This window comes from Chiloscyllium plagiosum, unplaced genomic scaffold, assembly GCF_037043375.1.
Source record: "Chiloscyllium plagiosum isolate Xiang-an unplaced genomic scaffold, Cpla_swu_hap1 HiC_scaffold_36, whole genome shotgun sequence".
NCBI classification, from domain to species: domain Eukaryota; kingdom Metazoa; phylum Chordata; class Chondrichthyes; order Orectolobiformes; family Hemiscylliidae; genus Chiloscyllium; species Chiloscyllium plagiosum.
In genome coordinates, this window is record NW_028270174.1 from 19911029 (window position 1) to 19927563 (window position 16535).

Here is a 16535-nt window from a genome sequence, read left to right on the forward strand (position 1 = left end):
AATGAAATGCAATTCAAAATGATTCCAAACTTTAGTTCATTCTGCAACTGAATTGCTTGAGAGCTGATGATAACACATTACATTCCAAGGAAATTTCATGGCAGTCTTGGAAATCTGTTAGTCATTAGAAACATGGTTGAATATCAAAATATTATGAACATATGTCAGAGGAATTTTGATTTAAATCCACAGATTCATACCAAAACATGAGCAAGAAATTTTCCATTTTGAAGAACATTGTGAAATTATTTTGCATGCATATTTGCATCTGCATGATTAACATATTTTATATAAGTTAATTGCCCAACTATTTCACTAATCTCGGAAATAACAACTGTGATCTCAACAATTGATGTGTCTTAAATATCTGCAAAAGAATTAAAAAAACATCATTTTTATCTTTTATAAAGCTATATATTTTGAACTGGCGCCCATAGCTCTCTAGAATCTTTGAAACCAGGGGACCCTGTAAAATTTGCAATAATCTTTATTCATGTTTATGTGGATTTTATGAGACATTGATGATTCTCACAAGGTCACTTTGACTTCATAGGCTCTAGACAGCCCATGTGTTATTTGAAGTGTCCCACTCAAGAAGAATAGATACATTGTCACCATTACTAGTCAGAGTTAGAGTGGTGCTGGAAAAGCAGGTCAGGCAGCATCCGAGGAGCGGGAAAATTGACGTTTCGGGCAAAAGCCTTTCATCAGGAATAGAGGCAGGGTGCCTGCAGTCGAGAGATAAATGAGAGGGGGGTGGGGGGTGGGGAAAAGGTAGCAAAGAGTACAATGGGTAAATGGGGGTGGGGATGAAGGTGATAGGTCAGAGGGGAAGGTGGAGTGGATAGGTGGAAAGGAAGATAGGCAGGTAGGACAGGTTGGTGAGGCTGACATGAGGGTGGTGCTGAGCTGGAAGGTTGGAGCTGGGGTGAGTTGGGGGAAGGGAAATGAGGAAATCTACATTGATGGGTTTGAAGTGTTCTGAAGGGGAAGATGAGGTGTTCTTCCTCCAGGTGTCGGGTGGTGAGGGAACGGCGGTGGAGGAGGCCCAGGACCTGCATGTCGTCGGCACAGTGGGAGGGGGAGTTGAAATTTTGGGCCACAGGGCCGTGGGGTTGATTGGTTTTTACCTTTTTACCATCACTAGTCAGTACACTATAATGATAGGATGAACAACCTAGATGAAGAAGCCTTGTGCTGACATGGGACAATAAATTAAACCTCTAAATTTTCTCCGACTTTCTGTTGCTTTCATATCTGAGAAAAAATTATGATGTGCTGTTAATCCGGAGACAAGGGAAATAATTATTAAAAGAGCAATAAGGCAATTATAAAGTCTTTACATGAGGAAATCACTAACGCAAAAACAATTTTATACCAGTTACCTGAGAAGCAAGTGCTATAGCTTAATCAATTAAGCATCATGACTACATCAAAAATCAATCATGGACTCTCCAGTGAATTTCTAAAGAAATATTTATGTGACATGACATGACAAAGACACCTAATTTCTCTCAAATGGTAGCAATGATTACATTTGATTGAAGTCTTTAAAATATTAAAAGGATTTTACAGGATAAATCTAGAGAAACTATTTGATGTAGGAGCTAAGGATGAGGACACATAATCTTCTAACTAAAGCCAAGCTATTTAGTAGGAAAAGAGAGTAATATTTTTGCATATCATGGATAGTGAAAATCTGTAATTTGCTCGCTTTAAAAAGCTGTGTTTCTGAACATCTAAAATTTTCAATGCTGAATTAAATAGATTTTTTTTGTTCACTAAGGATATTGATGAAGATTGTGCTGAAGAAGGCAAATTGAATAGAGATACAGATCAGTAAGAACTAATTGAATGGTGGGCAGGCTGAAGAGACAGAATTGATGATCCTTGTTTCTGTGAGGCTGCTTTAGCACTGATGCTAACCAACATCTTGGAAATGCACTCAATAATTTGTTCCACTCACTAAAATATCTTACTAAGGGTTCAAATTTGACCCAAAATGTGCATGCCTGCTCTAGAGGCACAACATAGAGCAACAGTTCAGCCTGACAGAAGTTCATGCCTGGACTGGATACAGGTCTTTATTAAGTGCCCAATGATGGGTCTTGAATACCTTTTGTCCAGAAACTCCAGAGTTGCCACAGCCCAGCAGTGTAAACAGGGTTATTTCCAGCTGGAACTTGAATTGCAAGAATGTGATAGGTAGCTAGTTACAATACAGATATATAGCACTAAACCATATGAAAGTGAGCACTGCAGATGCTAGAGATTAAAGACAAGAGTGTGGGAAGGGCTTTTGCCCAAAACATTGATTTTCCTGCTCCTTGGATGCTGCCAAGGCACTAAACCTACAGAGTGAGACACATTAGCTATGTATTAATTCATTGTTCCATCCTTGCACAATATGTTTGCTCCAAACAGCAATAAAATCAACTGTTGAATGGCAATTTGAACCAGTTGGGTCTATGTTCAGATTTATTGATGAAATCAAAGGAATCCCAGAATCACAGAGTTGTTATTGCATAGGGAAGCCATTCAATCCATTGTGCTTACACCAGTTCTATCATCTAATGTAAACTATTGCCTTTTCTCCATATCGCTGTACATTTTTCTATCCAAATAATCATCCAGAGGAAGCCTAATGAAGGACTTATGCCTGAAACATCGATTCTCCTGCTCTTCGGATGCTGTCTGACCGGCTGTGCTTTTCCAGCACCACACTGTTTGACTGCATGCTGACCATATTCAACCAGCCTGAGCTCACACAACTTATAACATAGTGTTCAACATCAGAGTGATTCTGCTATTGTTACCTTGGCACTTGTATAGTGTGATCTACCTATAAAGCAGATAAAGCAACACTTTTCACTGCACCTCGGTACACGTGATGCTAATAATAAATCAGTAATGGACAACAATGAGCAGCAACGGAAGGCCCATCGGATTTTAGCATCCTGTTAGCCAGCTCCAAAAGGGATTAAAATTCCACTGGAATGCTATATGCACCATGGCACTAACATCTTTTAAAACATCAGAGTTTCTGACCAAATTAAGTTTGGAACTTTCATCACCCTAAAGAAATACAGTCTCCATGAAATTGTGATATTCAGGTTAGAGCTGACCATGTTATTATGAGCTCCCATTTTATTCTGTTTCACCAAGCATAAGTTGGGACATGCACAGAACAGAATTCCTACAGTGTGGAAACAGGCCCTTCAACCCAACAAGTCCACACCGGCTTTCCAAAGAGTAACCCACCCAGATCTATTCCCCTACCCTCTATCTATCCCTGACGAATGCACCTAACCTACACATCCTTGAACACTGTGGGCAATTTAGCATGGCCAACTCACCTAACCTGCACACTTTTGAACTGCAGGAGGACACCCATCCAGACACAGGGAAAACATGCAAACTCCACACAGTCACCAAAGGCTGGGATTGAACTCGGATCCCTGGTGCTGTGAGGCAGCAGTGCTAACCATTGAGCCACTATGCTGCCCAGTGTGTGTGATGAAAGGAGTTATAACCTGTACTTTGGAGTCAAATGACAAACACATATGACTTCTTGATCACCTGTCAGCAAATAGGTCTTATCAACTGATTTGAACATTTATTTTCTGTTGCATCAATCTCTTACATCTTCTGAGACAGAGCTCACTGGTGGTGTTTCAAGATTATAAGTAGAAGTTAAAACAGGGTTTTCATAACCAGTAAAATTTAGGCTCCTCTGCAATGTACAGCAAGATTGAATCACAGTAAAAAGTTCGCCGTTTTTGCTGACAGCAATATATCTTATAAACATAGTTACAAATACAAAATGCTTGAGAAACTCAGCAGGTGTGGCAATGTTTGTGGACAGAAAAACAGAGTTAACATTTCAAGTCCTGTAACCATTCGTCTTTATTTTGTTTGTTCGTATAGGTTTCACAGTACTTCCCTCTGAAGTTGAATATAACCCCACATCTTAGCTTATACTAAGCCACTTTGCAGTGATTCTGAAGTTTTATAAATAGCTCTATTACTTGCAATGAACTTTTTTCTCTCTGTAAATATCTGGATGTTGGTGAGTCCTTCATAAAAAAATTACTGAAAGACAATTTTGTTTCTCATGAATTCTGTATCTCTGTATTGCTAACATGGGGATTTTCTGGCCTTTTTTGGGATAATTGATTGCTTCCACCTTCTTCAGCCTAGATAAAGTTTTCCCTCTTCTTCTAGTGTAAAACAGACATGATTTCTCCCTTTAACATTCCAAAATACAATGCATGCTCCCTTCCACAATTTATAAAAAAACTTATGTACCCATGGCCTTAAAAATTCAGCTCACTGATCATGGTTTAAAATATAATCACAGTTTCTACCTTCTTCTATTAGACTCTGTTTTCAAAATATTTTAAATTGCATTTCATTCAACTTAAAAGTCCCCTGCTTCTTTTCTTACACTGTGATCTTGGTATAAACTAATGCTCTCTCTACTGTGTGCCTTGTGAAGTTTGGTTGCAGTGATGGCAACGCTTATTTTGAAAGGGATGTTTTATCCTTCCAGCCTAGTGCTTTGTGCTGCTTTTTGAAAGTATTTCCCCCTCCTCCATTGGGATTTCTGATTACACTCGTGGAGCTCTAAAACATTCCCAGATTACCTCTTTCTGTAAGGACTCTGTCACTTCCCAATGTGGCTAGTTCTTAATTTCTTCCTCATGCACTTCATTTATCATGTGTCTCTTATCAGATCTGAGCAGAAAGATTTCTTCTGGAGTCCACCTGTTGCTAGTTCCACAAGTGTTGATTATTTATCCAGTAATGCATTTTCAGCTGTTGAGTGACTGTCCATGACTTCTTAAAGTGGTATTATTCTTAAAAATAAAGCTGATTCTTGGACCAGCAGCCTCAAAACTGACTAACTGCTTTCAGCAAATAGCCAGACTGCTAGAACCAAACCAATCCAAACCAGAGAAAAGCTGAGCTGGGAGAACTGGCCACTCCCCTTTCATTGTACAAGTGTTTTACAAAACCTTGAAAGGCTTTTGTCTGAGGCAGTATCTGTTATTTATAATCAAACTGTCCCTAAAATCCTTCAAACCTACACTTTTTGGAATCGCTACGTTTACGACCTCTCTGAAAAAAAAAGCCAAGGACAGCAAAACCATTTTAAAGGTGAAGCATTGTCACAGTTTGAATAGATTCTTTCACCATTGTTTCCTTGGGACATTTATGCAACAATCCCACTGCTGATCACCATGTTGTATTCCGTGATGCAGAGCACTGGCAACTTGTGGTTAGGATAACACATTGCAACCAATCTTGCTTTCTAGTCTAATGGTCTATCTAACTAGCAATGGTAGAGAATAACCTCCTGATCAGTCATAATGAAAAGAGACACTTGCTTTAACAACAAGGTCTAGTTTATTGTAATGGTAGCAATAAGGGCAAGTCGCATTAATTCATTAGGCATAGTTTCAAAGACTATCAGGAGCCAGAAATGGCACAGTTGTCTCCTTATCTTGCAGTAGACTGATTCTTCTTCATCCAAAGATTGTGTGACATCACGAGATTGGATGCAACTTAATATAACTTCAATGATAGCTCTCTCAGAACCATTATCTTCCACAAAACCAAGAAGTTAAATGGAGCATTATAAAATTAAATGACACTGAGCACCTGGGACATTATTGGGGTAAATGACTGAAAGATTGGTCAGGTGTAAGGTTTGGAGATTGTTTTGAAGGAAAACAAGGTAGAGAAATGCAAGGAGAGAATTCCAAAGCTTGGTATCTAGATGATTGAAGGCACCAACGGTGGAGCTATTAAAATCAGGGGAACATAAATGCAGATATCTCAAGAGGGTTGTGGAGCTGGAGGGAATTACACAGGTGCAGGATGGGGAGACCATGAAGGGATTTGAAAACAATGATGAGAATTTTAAAATCAAGATGTTGTTGGTTAGAGGCCAATGTATGTCAGGAAGAGGGAATGAGACCTGGTACAAGTTAAGACATACAACAAAATACAGTGGGAAGTAAAATGAAACTTTTGTACATGTTTTTAACAATCGTGTATTAATCTGAACAGGAATAGTAAATACAATAATGTGGAAAAATCTCTTTTTAATGAATTGAACTGGTAAAACATTAAATTCTTGACTTTTATACAGATGTGACTTGATCTCAGATAACCATCTATGGACTACAGCATTTGCTTTTCAAAACCTCATAGCACTTTGTGAAAAAGAAACAGGATGAGGTAATCAAGAGGAATATTCTCCAATGAAAGCACAAAGTCGATACTCCATGGGACTCTGCCTTTCCATCTTCAACCTTGATAGTGATTTCCTCAAATTTTCAACCTAAAAATAATAAAACAAAAATCATGATGGAATTGTTGAACCTGATGCAGATTTATAACGTGACTTCCCAGTTTATAGCAAGCCATTTTATTAGACACTTGGATTTTAACTTGTAAACATGACAGGCTGTCATTATCAACTGAGAGCTACTGACATTTTTTCTAACAGATGTTGCCAGTAAACCATGAATGTTGAGATATATGTACACGGATATGAAATTGGTATTTTAATCCAAGTATTTATATGCTGATAGAATATAATTATAACTGTTCAATGATGCTTTGAAGGTATCTTAATTTAAAGGAATTTAAAGGAATCTTTTTTCTTTCATATCACAAAACTAAGTACAACTGCGCTAACATAATACATGGAGAGTTATTGGTAACTAAGGCTTCACTTTAAGCTTCAAGAAAAGTTAAATTAGCATTTTCTGGTGCTTTTAGAGGATGTCCTGATGACAACATTTTCTAATAACTACGACTGACTCGCAGATTACATGGAGATGTTTGAACTGCTTTGTTCCCATACTTTATCATGTATTATTGGTTTATGACACATACCTCATCCTGTGTTACCACATCAGTTGTATGTTATTCATAAATAACACCTATCAAAAAGATTTTATTACAAACATTTGCTATACGTAGTTCAGCCATTGCTGCATTACTAGAAGGATGGCAGTCCACTTCCCTCTCCAGACACCAGATCAATTTCCTGCCCTTACAACCATCCATCCTAATGACCAAGCTTGGTCTTAAATGCAAAGCACAGATTGGGACTTACAGATTCACCATTCAGCCTATTATGCTGACAGCTCCATTCTAAATATCCTACATCTGGCTGAGGTGGTTTGGGCATGAAAATGGTTCTAAGCTACATGTTCTGTGTCTGAACGAATGCCAAGGCTCCCTGACATCATTGGGAGAGACAATAATCGGCAAATCAAGAGCAGAGACAATAGGGAGGATGTGGAGAGCAATCAAGAGTGACAGGGAGCTATCATTAAATGTGGGGATGGAAACAATAATCTTCCACCACAAAACTCCGTAATCGCACAGACAGCTACAAGTAAAAGAAAAACATTTACTTTTTAGGTCATGGATTGCAGATCATGACTTTATTGATGACAGGCTTATGGTATACCAATCCTAAGGGTAGGCCTCCAAAGGTAAATTAGAATAACTATATGTATATGCACAGAGATATTTCAAGCATACACATTTTCCTTACTTTTACATTACCTCCAGCTGAAAACTTGCCCATCTTTCCTGGATGCCATTTGGGAGCTCACCAAGCAGAAACACCCCCAAAAATGGGCACTACAGACCAATATTTCCTACAATTTGAATAAAAGGGGGACCTGGATTTGAATCCAACTGAGCTCAATTTTTTTTAAAATTTGGAATTAAGAGTCTAGTGATTACCATTAATCCATTGTTGATTAGCAGGAAAAGCCCATCTGATTCCTTTTAGGGAAGGAAACTGCCATCCTTACCTGGTCTGGCCTACATGTGACTCCAGACTCACTACACTGTGGATGGCTTTTAACTGCCCTCTGAGCAATTAGGGATGGGCGATAAAAATGCTGGCCTAGCCAGCGATGCTCTCATCCCATGAATGAATTTTTTAAAAAAGGGACAGATACAAAGTAATTTGTAATCCACAGATTCACACTAATCCTCTACAGACTGTTTATTCAAATTTGTGGCAGCATCCATTTCTGGATCCTGACCCAATGTCATGTGAGCAATACAATTTTAGAATGCAAGTTGAGCAGGAAGTGAGCTCGGCACTGAGCTACTCAGGAGGCAGGAGCATCCTGGCAAAATGCAGATAGCTGCCATGTTATGGCCTGTTGAAGAGAATAAGCAGTTTCACAGAAGGCCATAAAGGATAAACTTCTGGTCATAATGGTGACTGGACCAAAACTAAGGCAACACACATATTCCTGTGCAGACTGCCTGAGGCCTTACTGTCACAAAGGTCCTCATCTTTCAGTCTGCAAGGAATCTGACAACTGTGCAACAACACACACTCAATCCTAGTCCATATCCAAACTCCCTGACCCCTTAGCAAGCACCTACAGGAACTCAGCAGGCTGCTCATTGGAAACAAGTTGGCTCCCCATTCACTCTCCATGGTGATACTTTGAACATTTCAAACGGTCCTGGAGGCATGGGTATTCTGAGTTAATATATGGACCAGGGTTTTCCATTTATGAGGTATTGAGCCTCAATGGCATTTGAAAATCCATCCCTGCCAGATTTCAAATCCCACTAAGGCAATTGGGAGACTTTCAATTCACTGAATGAATAAAATGCTAGTCTCAATAGTAATCATAAAATGAATGGAGTGGCTTAATCAGAGAGTACCTACAGAGTGGAAACAGGCCATTCAGCCCAGCAAGTCCACACTGACTCTCCAAAGAGTATCCCAGCAAGTCCACACTGACTCTCCAAAGAGTATCCCAGCAAGTCCACACTGACTCTCCAAAGAGTATCCCACCCTGACCCATTCCCCTACCCTATTACTCTATGTTTCCCTTGACTAATGCACCTAACCTACACATCCCTGAACATTATGGGCAATTTAGTTTGACCAATTCACCTAACCTGCACATCACTGGAGTGTGGGAGGAAACCGAAGCACCCAGAGGAAACCCACACAGACATGGGGAAAATGTGCAAATTCCACACAGACAGTTGCCTGAGGCTGGAATCAAACCCAGGTCCCTGGTGTTGTGAGGCAGCAATGCTAATCACTGAGCCACAATGCAGCCATGCTGACTGTCATAAAACCCATCTAGTTCACTAATGTAGTCCAGTCCATGCATGAATCCGGAATCTTAGCAGTTGACTCTTACCCACCCTCAGATGCCCAGGTTCTGTCAAACTGCTCCAGAGAAATCAAATGTGAATGTACTGACACCACATCAAATGCAGCAATTCAAAAATAGCATGCAATCACCTTCACAAGGGCAAATAATATGAGCAATAAATTCCAGCTCACATCATAAGGCTGAAATAAATTAAAAGTGCCTTTTTAAAGAAAGAAATGTTCTGTACTTCAGCGTTTGCATCCTCAGGCGAGACTGCTTTTCTTGGTCGTCTTCTCTTCTTGCGTAGCTGCTGATACTGTTGGATACGGTGTTGTAGTTTCAGTTCGACATCTTTGGTTTTACAAATCCTAGACATAAGAAAGAAAACCACCATCAGATTTACAGCATCTATTTCGTCCCACTCAAAATCAAAGTCACGTGAATAAAAACCTCCAGGAATTGGTCAGTCACTTTTAACAGAGGCTGTTAGTTTATACTTGTGCATACTGAGAAGGTTGGGGCTTGGAGTCTGGCCTGAGAAAGATGATTCGGATAGGACTGGGAAAAATGAGACTGCAGGGATGAGAAATAGTTGTATACATGGAGGAAGGGGAATGAGTAAACTGGTCGGTGAGGTGGGGGGGGGGGGGGGGGGGGAGAGCAGCAAATATGACTGAACTGAAGATGATGATGAAAGTGGCAAGATTGAACAGGAGCAGTAGTTCAAAGAGCTGGATATGTTTAAAGAACTGACTGATGCTGTGAAGATGGAGTGTGTCTGTTAATGGGCAGAGGGGAAGACAGTAATAGTTGAGGTTGTAGCTGGGATAAAATCAACTGCTTGCATTTATATATGTTGGGAAATGCTCTAAAAACTACTTCACATAGGCATATACAAATTAGGAGCAGAAGTCCCCCTCAAGGGTAGTAACATCTGGATTACTCCTGGTGCCACGAACTAGTGAGGGTAGGAATAGGAGGATCGAGCAGATGAATGCATGGCTGAGGAGCTGGTGCAATGGATCATTGGAATCTATTCTGGGGTAGAAGTGACCTGTACAAGAAGGATGGATTGCACCTGAATTGGAAGGGGAGTAATATACTGGCAGGGAGATTTGCTCGAGCTGCTCAGGAGGATTTAAACTAGTAAGGTGGGGGTGGGTGGGATCCAGAGAAACAGTGAGGGCAGGCAGGAACAAAGCAGAGAACACAATAGGACTGATAAATTAAACTTCATTTACTTCAGTGCAAGAGACCTAACAGGGAAGGCAGATGAATTCAGGACATTGTTAGGAACATGGGGCTGGGATATCATAGCAATTACAGAAACATGGCTCAGGATGGGCAGGACTGGCAGCTTAATGTTCCAGGATACAAATGTTACAGGAAGGACAGAAAGGGAGAAAAGAGAGGGAGGGGAAGTGGCATTTTTGAGAAGGGACAGCGTTACAGCTGTACTGAGAGGATATTCCTGGAAATACATGCAGGGACATTATTTGGGTGGAACTGAGAAATAAGAAAGGGATGATCACCTTATTGGTACTGACTATAGACTCCCTAATTGTCAGTGGAAAATTGAGAATCAAATTTGTAAGGAGATTTCAGTTATCTGTAAGAATAATAGGGTGGTTATAGTAGGGGATTTTAACTTTCCAAACATAGACTGGGACTGCCACAGTGATAAGAGTTTAGATGAAGAGGAATTTGTTAAGTGTGTACAAGAACATTTTCTGATTCAGTATATGAATGTACCTACTAGAGAAGGTGCAAACTTGATCTATTCTTGGGAAACAAGGCAGGGCAGGTGACTGAGGTGTCAGTGGGGGAGCACGTTGGAGTCAGCGACCATAATTCTATTAGTTTTAATATAGTGACGGAAAAGGATAGACCAGATCTAAAAGTTGAAGTTCTAAATTGGAGGAAGACTAATTTTGATGGTATTAGGCAAGAACTTTCAAAAGCTGATTAGGGGCAGATGTTCACAGGTAAAGGGATGGTTAGAAGGTGGGAAGCCTTCAAAAATGAGATAATGAGAGTCCAGAGACAGTATATTCCTTGTAGGGTGAAAGGAAAGGCTGGTAGGTGTAGGGAATGCTGGATGATTAGAGAAATTGAGGTATTGGTTAAGAAAAAGAAGGAAGCATATGTCAGGCATAGACAGGATGGATCAAGAGAATTCTTAGAAGAGTGAAAAGACAGTAGGAGTATACTTAGGAGAGAAGTCAGGAGTGTAAAAAGGGGATAGGAGATAGCTTTGGCAAATAGAGCTAAGGAGAATCTAAAGGGTAACTAGGGAGAGAATAGGACACCTCAAAGATCAGCAAAGTTTCTAGTTCTTTGAAAGTAGAGTTGCAGGTAAATAGGATAGTGAAGAAGGCATTTGGTATGCTTTCCTTTATTGATCAGAGCATTGAGTCTAGGAGTTGGGAGGTCATGTCGTGGCTGTAGAGGACAAAGGTTCGGTCACTTTTGGAATATTGCATGCAATTCTGGTCTCCTTTTTATTGGAAGGATGTTGTGAATCTTGAAAGAGTTCAGAAAAGATTTACAAGGATGTTGCCAGGGTTGAAGGATTTGAGCTATAGGGAGAGGCTGAATAGGCTAGGGCTGCTGTCCCTGGAATGTCAGAGGCCGAGGGGTGACCTTATAGATGTTTATAAAATCATGAGGGGCATGGATTGGATAAATAGACACAGTCTTTTCCCTGGGATAGGTGAGTCCAGAACTAGACAGCATAGGTTTAGGGTGAGAGGGGAAAGATATAAAAGGGACCTAAGGGGCAATGTTTTCACATAGGGGGTGGTGTATGTGTGGAATTAGCTGCCAGAGGAAGTGGTGGAGGCTGGTACAATTACAGCATTTAAAAGTCATTTGGAAGGGTTTAGAGGGATATGGGCTGGGTGCAAGCAAATGGGACCGATTATGTTGGGATATCTGGTTGGCATGGACAAGTTGGACTGAAGGCCTGTTTCTGTGCTGTACATCTCTATGACTCTGTGACGGTATTTAGTCCTCAAGCCTGTTCCACTATTCAATCACGATTGAATCAAAGCTGATCTGTGGGTTTTAAATTTTAGATTCCCATCTATCCCTAACATCCTAAGATTCCCTTGCCTAACAAAAATACCTACTGCATTCTTAAAAAGTTTGATGATTTACTTTCATTTTTTTCTGAGGTAGAAAATTCCATATTCACATAAACCTTAGAAATGAAATTATCATAATCTCTGTGCTAAAAGGGCAATCTCTAATCTGAAAGAGTGCTCCCTCATTATGGACTGACCTAAAAGAGGAAATATCCTTTCCACCCTTTCAAGATCTTTCACTATCTTGTAAACTTCAATCAATTCATGCCTCATTTTAAACTCTAGTGGAAACAAGCCCAGCCTATCCAATCTATCCTCATAAAACACACTACTCATTCACAGTATCAATCTCGTGAATCTCCTCTGAGCCATCTTCCATTCTTCCTTAAAAAAGGAAACTAAATATTACACACAGTATGTGTGGAAGCGTACTATTCCTCCTTTTATGTTCAATTCCTTTCATAATAAGAGAATATTCCATTAGCCTATTTGATTGCATGTTGTACCTGCATACTATCTTGTGGCTAATGCACTAGAACACCCACATCCCATTATATTTTGGAACTCCACAGTCCTTCCCCACTTATGTAATGTGGGGAAAGCAAAGTAATAAGCAAAGTAATACTTTGCTTTTTCAATCTTGCTGCCAAAGTAAAAGATTTTGTGTGTTCCCACCTTGTGTTCTTTCAGCCAAGATTTTGCCCATTTCACTCAACCTACATCTTTATGTCTTCTTCACAACATACCTTCAGATTTATTTTGGTGGCATCTGCAAAATTAGTTATCTTAGATCTGCTCCCCTTATCAAAGGCATTGAGAGAACTTGTAAAATGTTGAGGTCCAAGTTTAGATCCTTACGGGACTCCATGTTTCACATCCTGACAATCAATAAAGATCCATTTATGCATGCTCTCTATTGGCCAGCCTATCTTCCATCTATGCCAAAGTGTTACTCTGTAAACATAAGTTTTCATTTTCCACATAATCTTTGACCTGGCACCTTATCAAATGTCTCTGGCAAACCGAGTATAGTACATTTACAGGTTTCCCTTTATCCGCAATGAAGGTAATCCCTTCAAAGAACTTTAATATATTGGCTATAGAGGAATTTCCTTTCACGAAACCATGCTGATGCTTCCAGATTACCTCAAGTTCATAGTTACAGCTTTTAAATGATTGACTCTAACACATTCCTCATGACAGATGTCAAGCTAACTACCTTATAGTTTCCAGTTTGCTGCCTCCCTCCCTTCTTGAACAGAAAGGTTATATTTGCTACTTTTCAATTTGATGGAACCTTTTCGTGAATCAAAGATGTTTTGGAAAATTAACAGCAATGTATCCACTACCTCACTAGCCACCTCTACAAAAACCCTAGGATGTAGTCCAATGGACCCAAAGATTTTTCATCCCACCGATGCAGTAATTTGCTTAAAACCATTCCCTTTCTTATTGTAATTTCATAACGTTCTTGTCTTCCTTCCACCTCCTGATTCTCAGCTATTACTGGAACTTTTTTGTATCCACTATAGTGAAAACAGAAGCTAACTATTTGTGTATTTATCCTCTTTTTCCTTACTCTACTATTAACTCCCCATTCTCATTCTCTAGAAGATCATCACTCACTTTACTTACTACTTTCATTTTAAAACACCAGTAGATACATCTTACTATCCATTTTTACATTCCTAGCTAGCCTCCGCTCATACTCTAATTTCCTTCTTCCAATTAATCTTTCAGAAATGTGCCATTAATTATATACTGACCTATCATCTGATCTGTGTGACAATGTTGTAACTTTAAGAGCAGACATTGTCCTGGCTGTTTTTAAGAGAGAGACTGAATGAGAGGTTCTGAGCTGGCTGGGTAAGACCATTTGAGTAAACAGCTTTGGAGGTCTTGTGTTTTTGTTTAACAGCCTGAATGGGTGTGGCCAGCTCTCACAGATCAGGATTTCTGGGTTTCGTTTTTTCAGTGGCATCAGAAGCTATTGGGGTCTCAACAGAGTTGGAAGCTTCAGTGAATGTCTCTTGGCTGCTACCCTCTGTTTCCTTTTTCTAAGATTAGATTCCCTACAGCATGGAAACAGGCTCTTCAACCCAACAAGTCCACAATGCCCCTCTGAAGAGTAACCCACCCAGACGCATTCCCCTAACCTATATTTAACCCTGACTAATGCACCAAGCACTATGGGCAATTTAGCATGGTCAATTCACCTGACCAGCACATCTTTAGATTGTGGGAGGAAACTGGAGCACCCGGAGGAAACCCAAACACAGGGAGAATGTGCAAACTATACACAGACAGTTGCCCGAGGCAGGAATTGAACCCAGGTCCCTGGCGCTATGAGGCAGCAGTGCTAACCACTGAGCCACCATGTCACCCCTTGTTTTTCTTTCTCCTGGATAGGAGAACTGCATGTGAGAATGTGTATCTGATTTTCTTTTTTTGCCATGGGGTTTGTTTAAGGGATGTTGCTATATTGGAAAGTTAATTAGTAATAGTTACTGCATCTATAATTCTGTTAAGTTTCCAATACAGTTAAGCTATTCCAGATTCTTCTTTCTTTGGTTGTATTTTAACTACAGCGTTTAAATGCAGAGTGCTATGCCTAATGTCAAGGAGCTTGACTAGTCACATTGCATCGGGAACAGGCACTTGAGATTTACCTTTAAAAAGGGGAAAAGGGGAGGCTCTGGACTACCTGTTTAAAGTAAAGTATTGTGAGGGGGGCTGGTCTGGTCCCTTAACACCTGCCACTCATCTTCCACAGTTATGTACTTTTCTCCTGAAGGTTAATGCTTGTACACAATTTGGTTAACCATGGATAGTGGGTGTGCTGTAAAATTTAATTAATTCTGAGTATTCTGAAACACCCTGTTAATTGTGTGTCACTATATCACTGTTGATTTGCCTATTATCTGATATAGAGTCAAAGAGTCATGCAGCATTGAAACAGACCCTTTGGTCCAACTGTCAATTTTCCCAAACTAAGTTGTCCCATTTGCCTGCATTTGGCCCATATCTCTCTCAACCATTCCTATTCATTTGTCTGTCCAAATGTCTTTTAAACATTGCAACTGTACCTGCATCTACCACTTCCTTTAGCAGTTCATTCCTCATATGAACCATCCTGTGTGAAAAAGTTGCTCCTCTGATCCCTTTTAAATCTTCCTCCTCTCACCTTAAAATTATGCCCTCTAGTTTTTAAACTCTCCTACCCTAGAGAAAAGACCTTTGCTGGTCACCTTTATCTATGCCCCTCATGATTTTATAAACGTCTATAAAGGTCACCCCTCAATCTTATATGCTGCAGTGAAAAAAGTCCCAGCCCATCCGGCCTCTCTTCATAACTCAAACCGTCCTGTCCTGGTAATATCCTTGTAAATCTTTTCTGCATCCTCCCTAATTTAATAGTACACTTCCTATAGCAGGGCGACTGGATCAGTACATAATACTCAAAAAGGTGGCCTCATCAACGTCCTGTAAAACTGCAACATGACCTCCCAACCCCTACACTCAATGGTCAGAACAACGATGGAAAACATGCCAAACACCTTCTTCACCACCTTGTCTACCTGTGATGCAATTTTCAAAAATGTATGCAAATTTTCTATGGTCAGCCCCATGCTAACGAATGAACTCTATTCACGTCCAGTTACTTTGAGTTGGCATTCACAATGACTAAGAACATGGAGCCCGTGTAAGAGCCAGCATAGTCAATGTGTAACCGGACCCAAAATTTACTTGGCCATTCCCACAATTGTGGGGAAGCTGCTGGTGGTAATTTTTGTCCTTGTTGCCACTCTGGACACTATCCCACCAACGTGACCATGTCAGCATCCAAACACAACTTCTTGCCAACATCTACATTTTGGAAACCTCTGGATGATCCTGGTGGAGTTCAGCCAGTATCTGGTGGCAACCTTTGCTCTGGACAATCACTTTGGTTTCCTGTAATAATATGCCATCCTCTACCGTGATCGGGTCTCTCCGGGGCAAGAAAGTTTAAATTCTGGTTGTGTTGCTCCTTGGGTTTTCCCCATCAGCCACCAGCTATTTCAATTTTGCCAGGATCGCATCTTTCTGTGTCCAACGTCTGATATTGTCAGCTGTGACCGGAAGTATGTCCAGAAAATTTAAAACCATCATGGTGTCTTCCAGTGGCAGTACCATTGGTGGTGTATCTGCCGGCAGAGGGCAGCTCAATGCATCCACATTCGCTACTTGACCTCCTGGACAGTGTTCCAACTTGTAACTATGTATTAGTATTTGAGCCCAC

The 16535-nt window shown here is 40.3% G+C and overlaps 1 protein-coding gene and 1 long non-coding RNA gene across 3 annotated transcripts in view; one reads left to right on the plus strand and one right to left on the minus strand.

Moving 5' to 3' along the window:
* Window positions 1-6282, plus strand: part of LOC148139911 (uncharacterized) — a 48491-nt gene extending 42209 nt beyond the window's left edge. The window contains exon 3 of the long non-coding RNA XR_015753232.1: window positions 6158-6282. This is a non-coding gene — a long non-coding RNA (uncharacterized LOC148139911). The remainder of the gene's footprint in view (window positions 1-6157) is intronic.
* Window positions 5393-16535, minus strand: part of LOC122539419 (uncharacterized) — a 48046-nt gene continuing 36903 nt past the window's right edge. For both annotated transcript variants that reach the window (XM_043674237.2, XM_043674239.2), the window contains 2 exons: window positions 9415-9535; window positions 5393-6349 (listed from right to left, as the gene is read on the minus strand). In XM_043674237.2, the coding sequence (XP_043530172.2) occupies window positions 6251-6349; window positions 9415-9535 (220 nt within the window). In that variant the 3' untranslated portion in view covers window positions 5393-6250. The remainder of the gene's footprint in view (window positions 6350-9414; window positions 9536-16535) is intronic.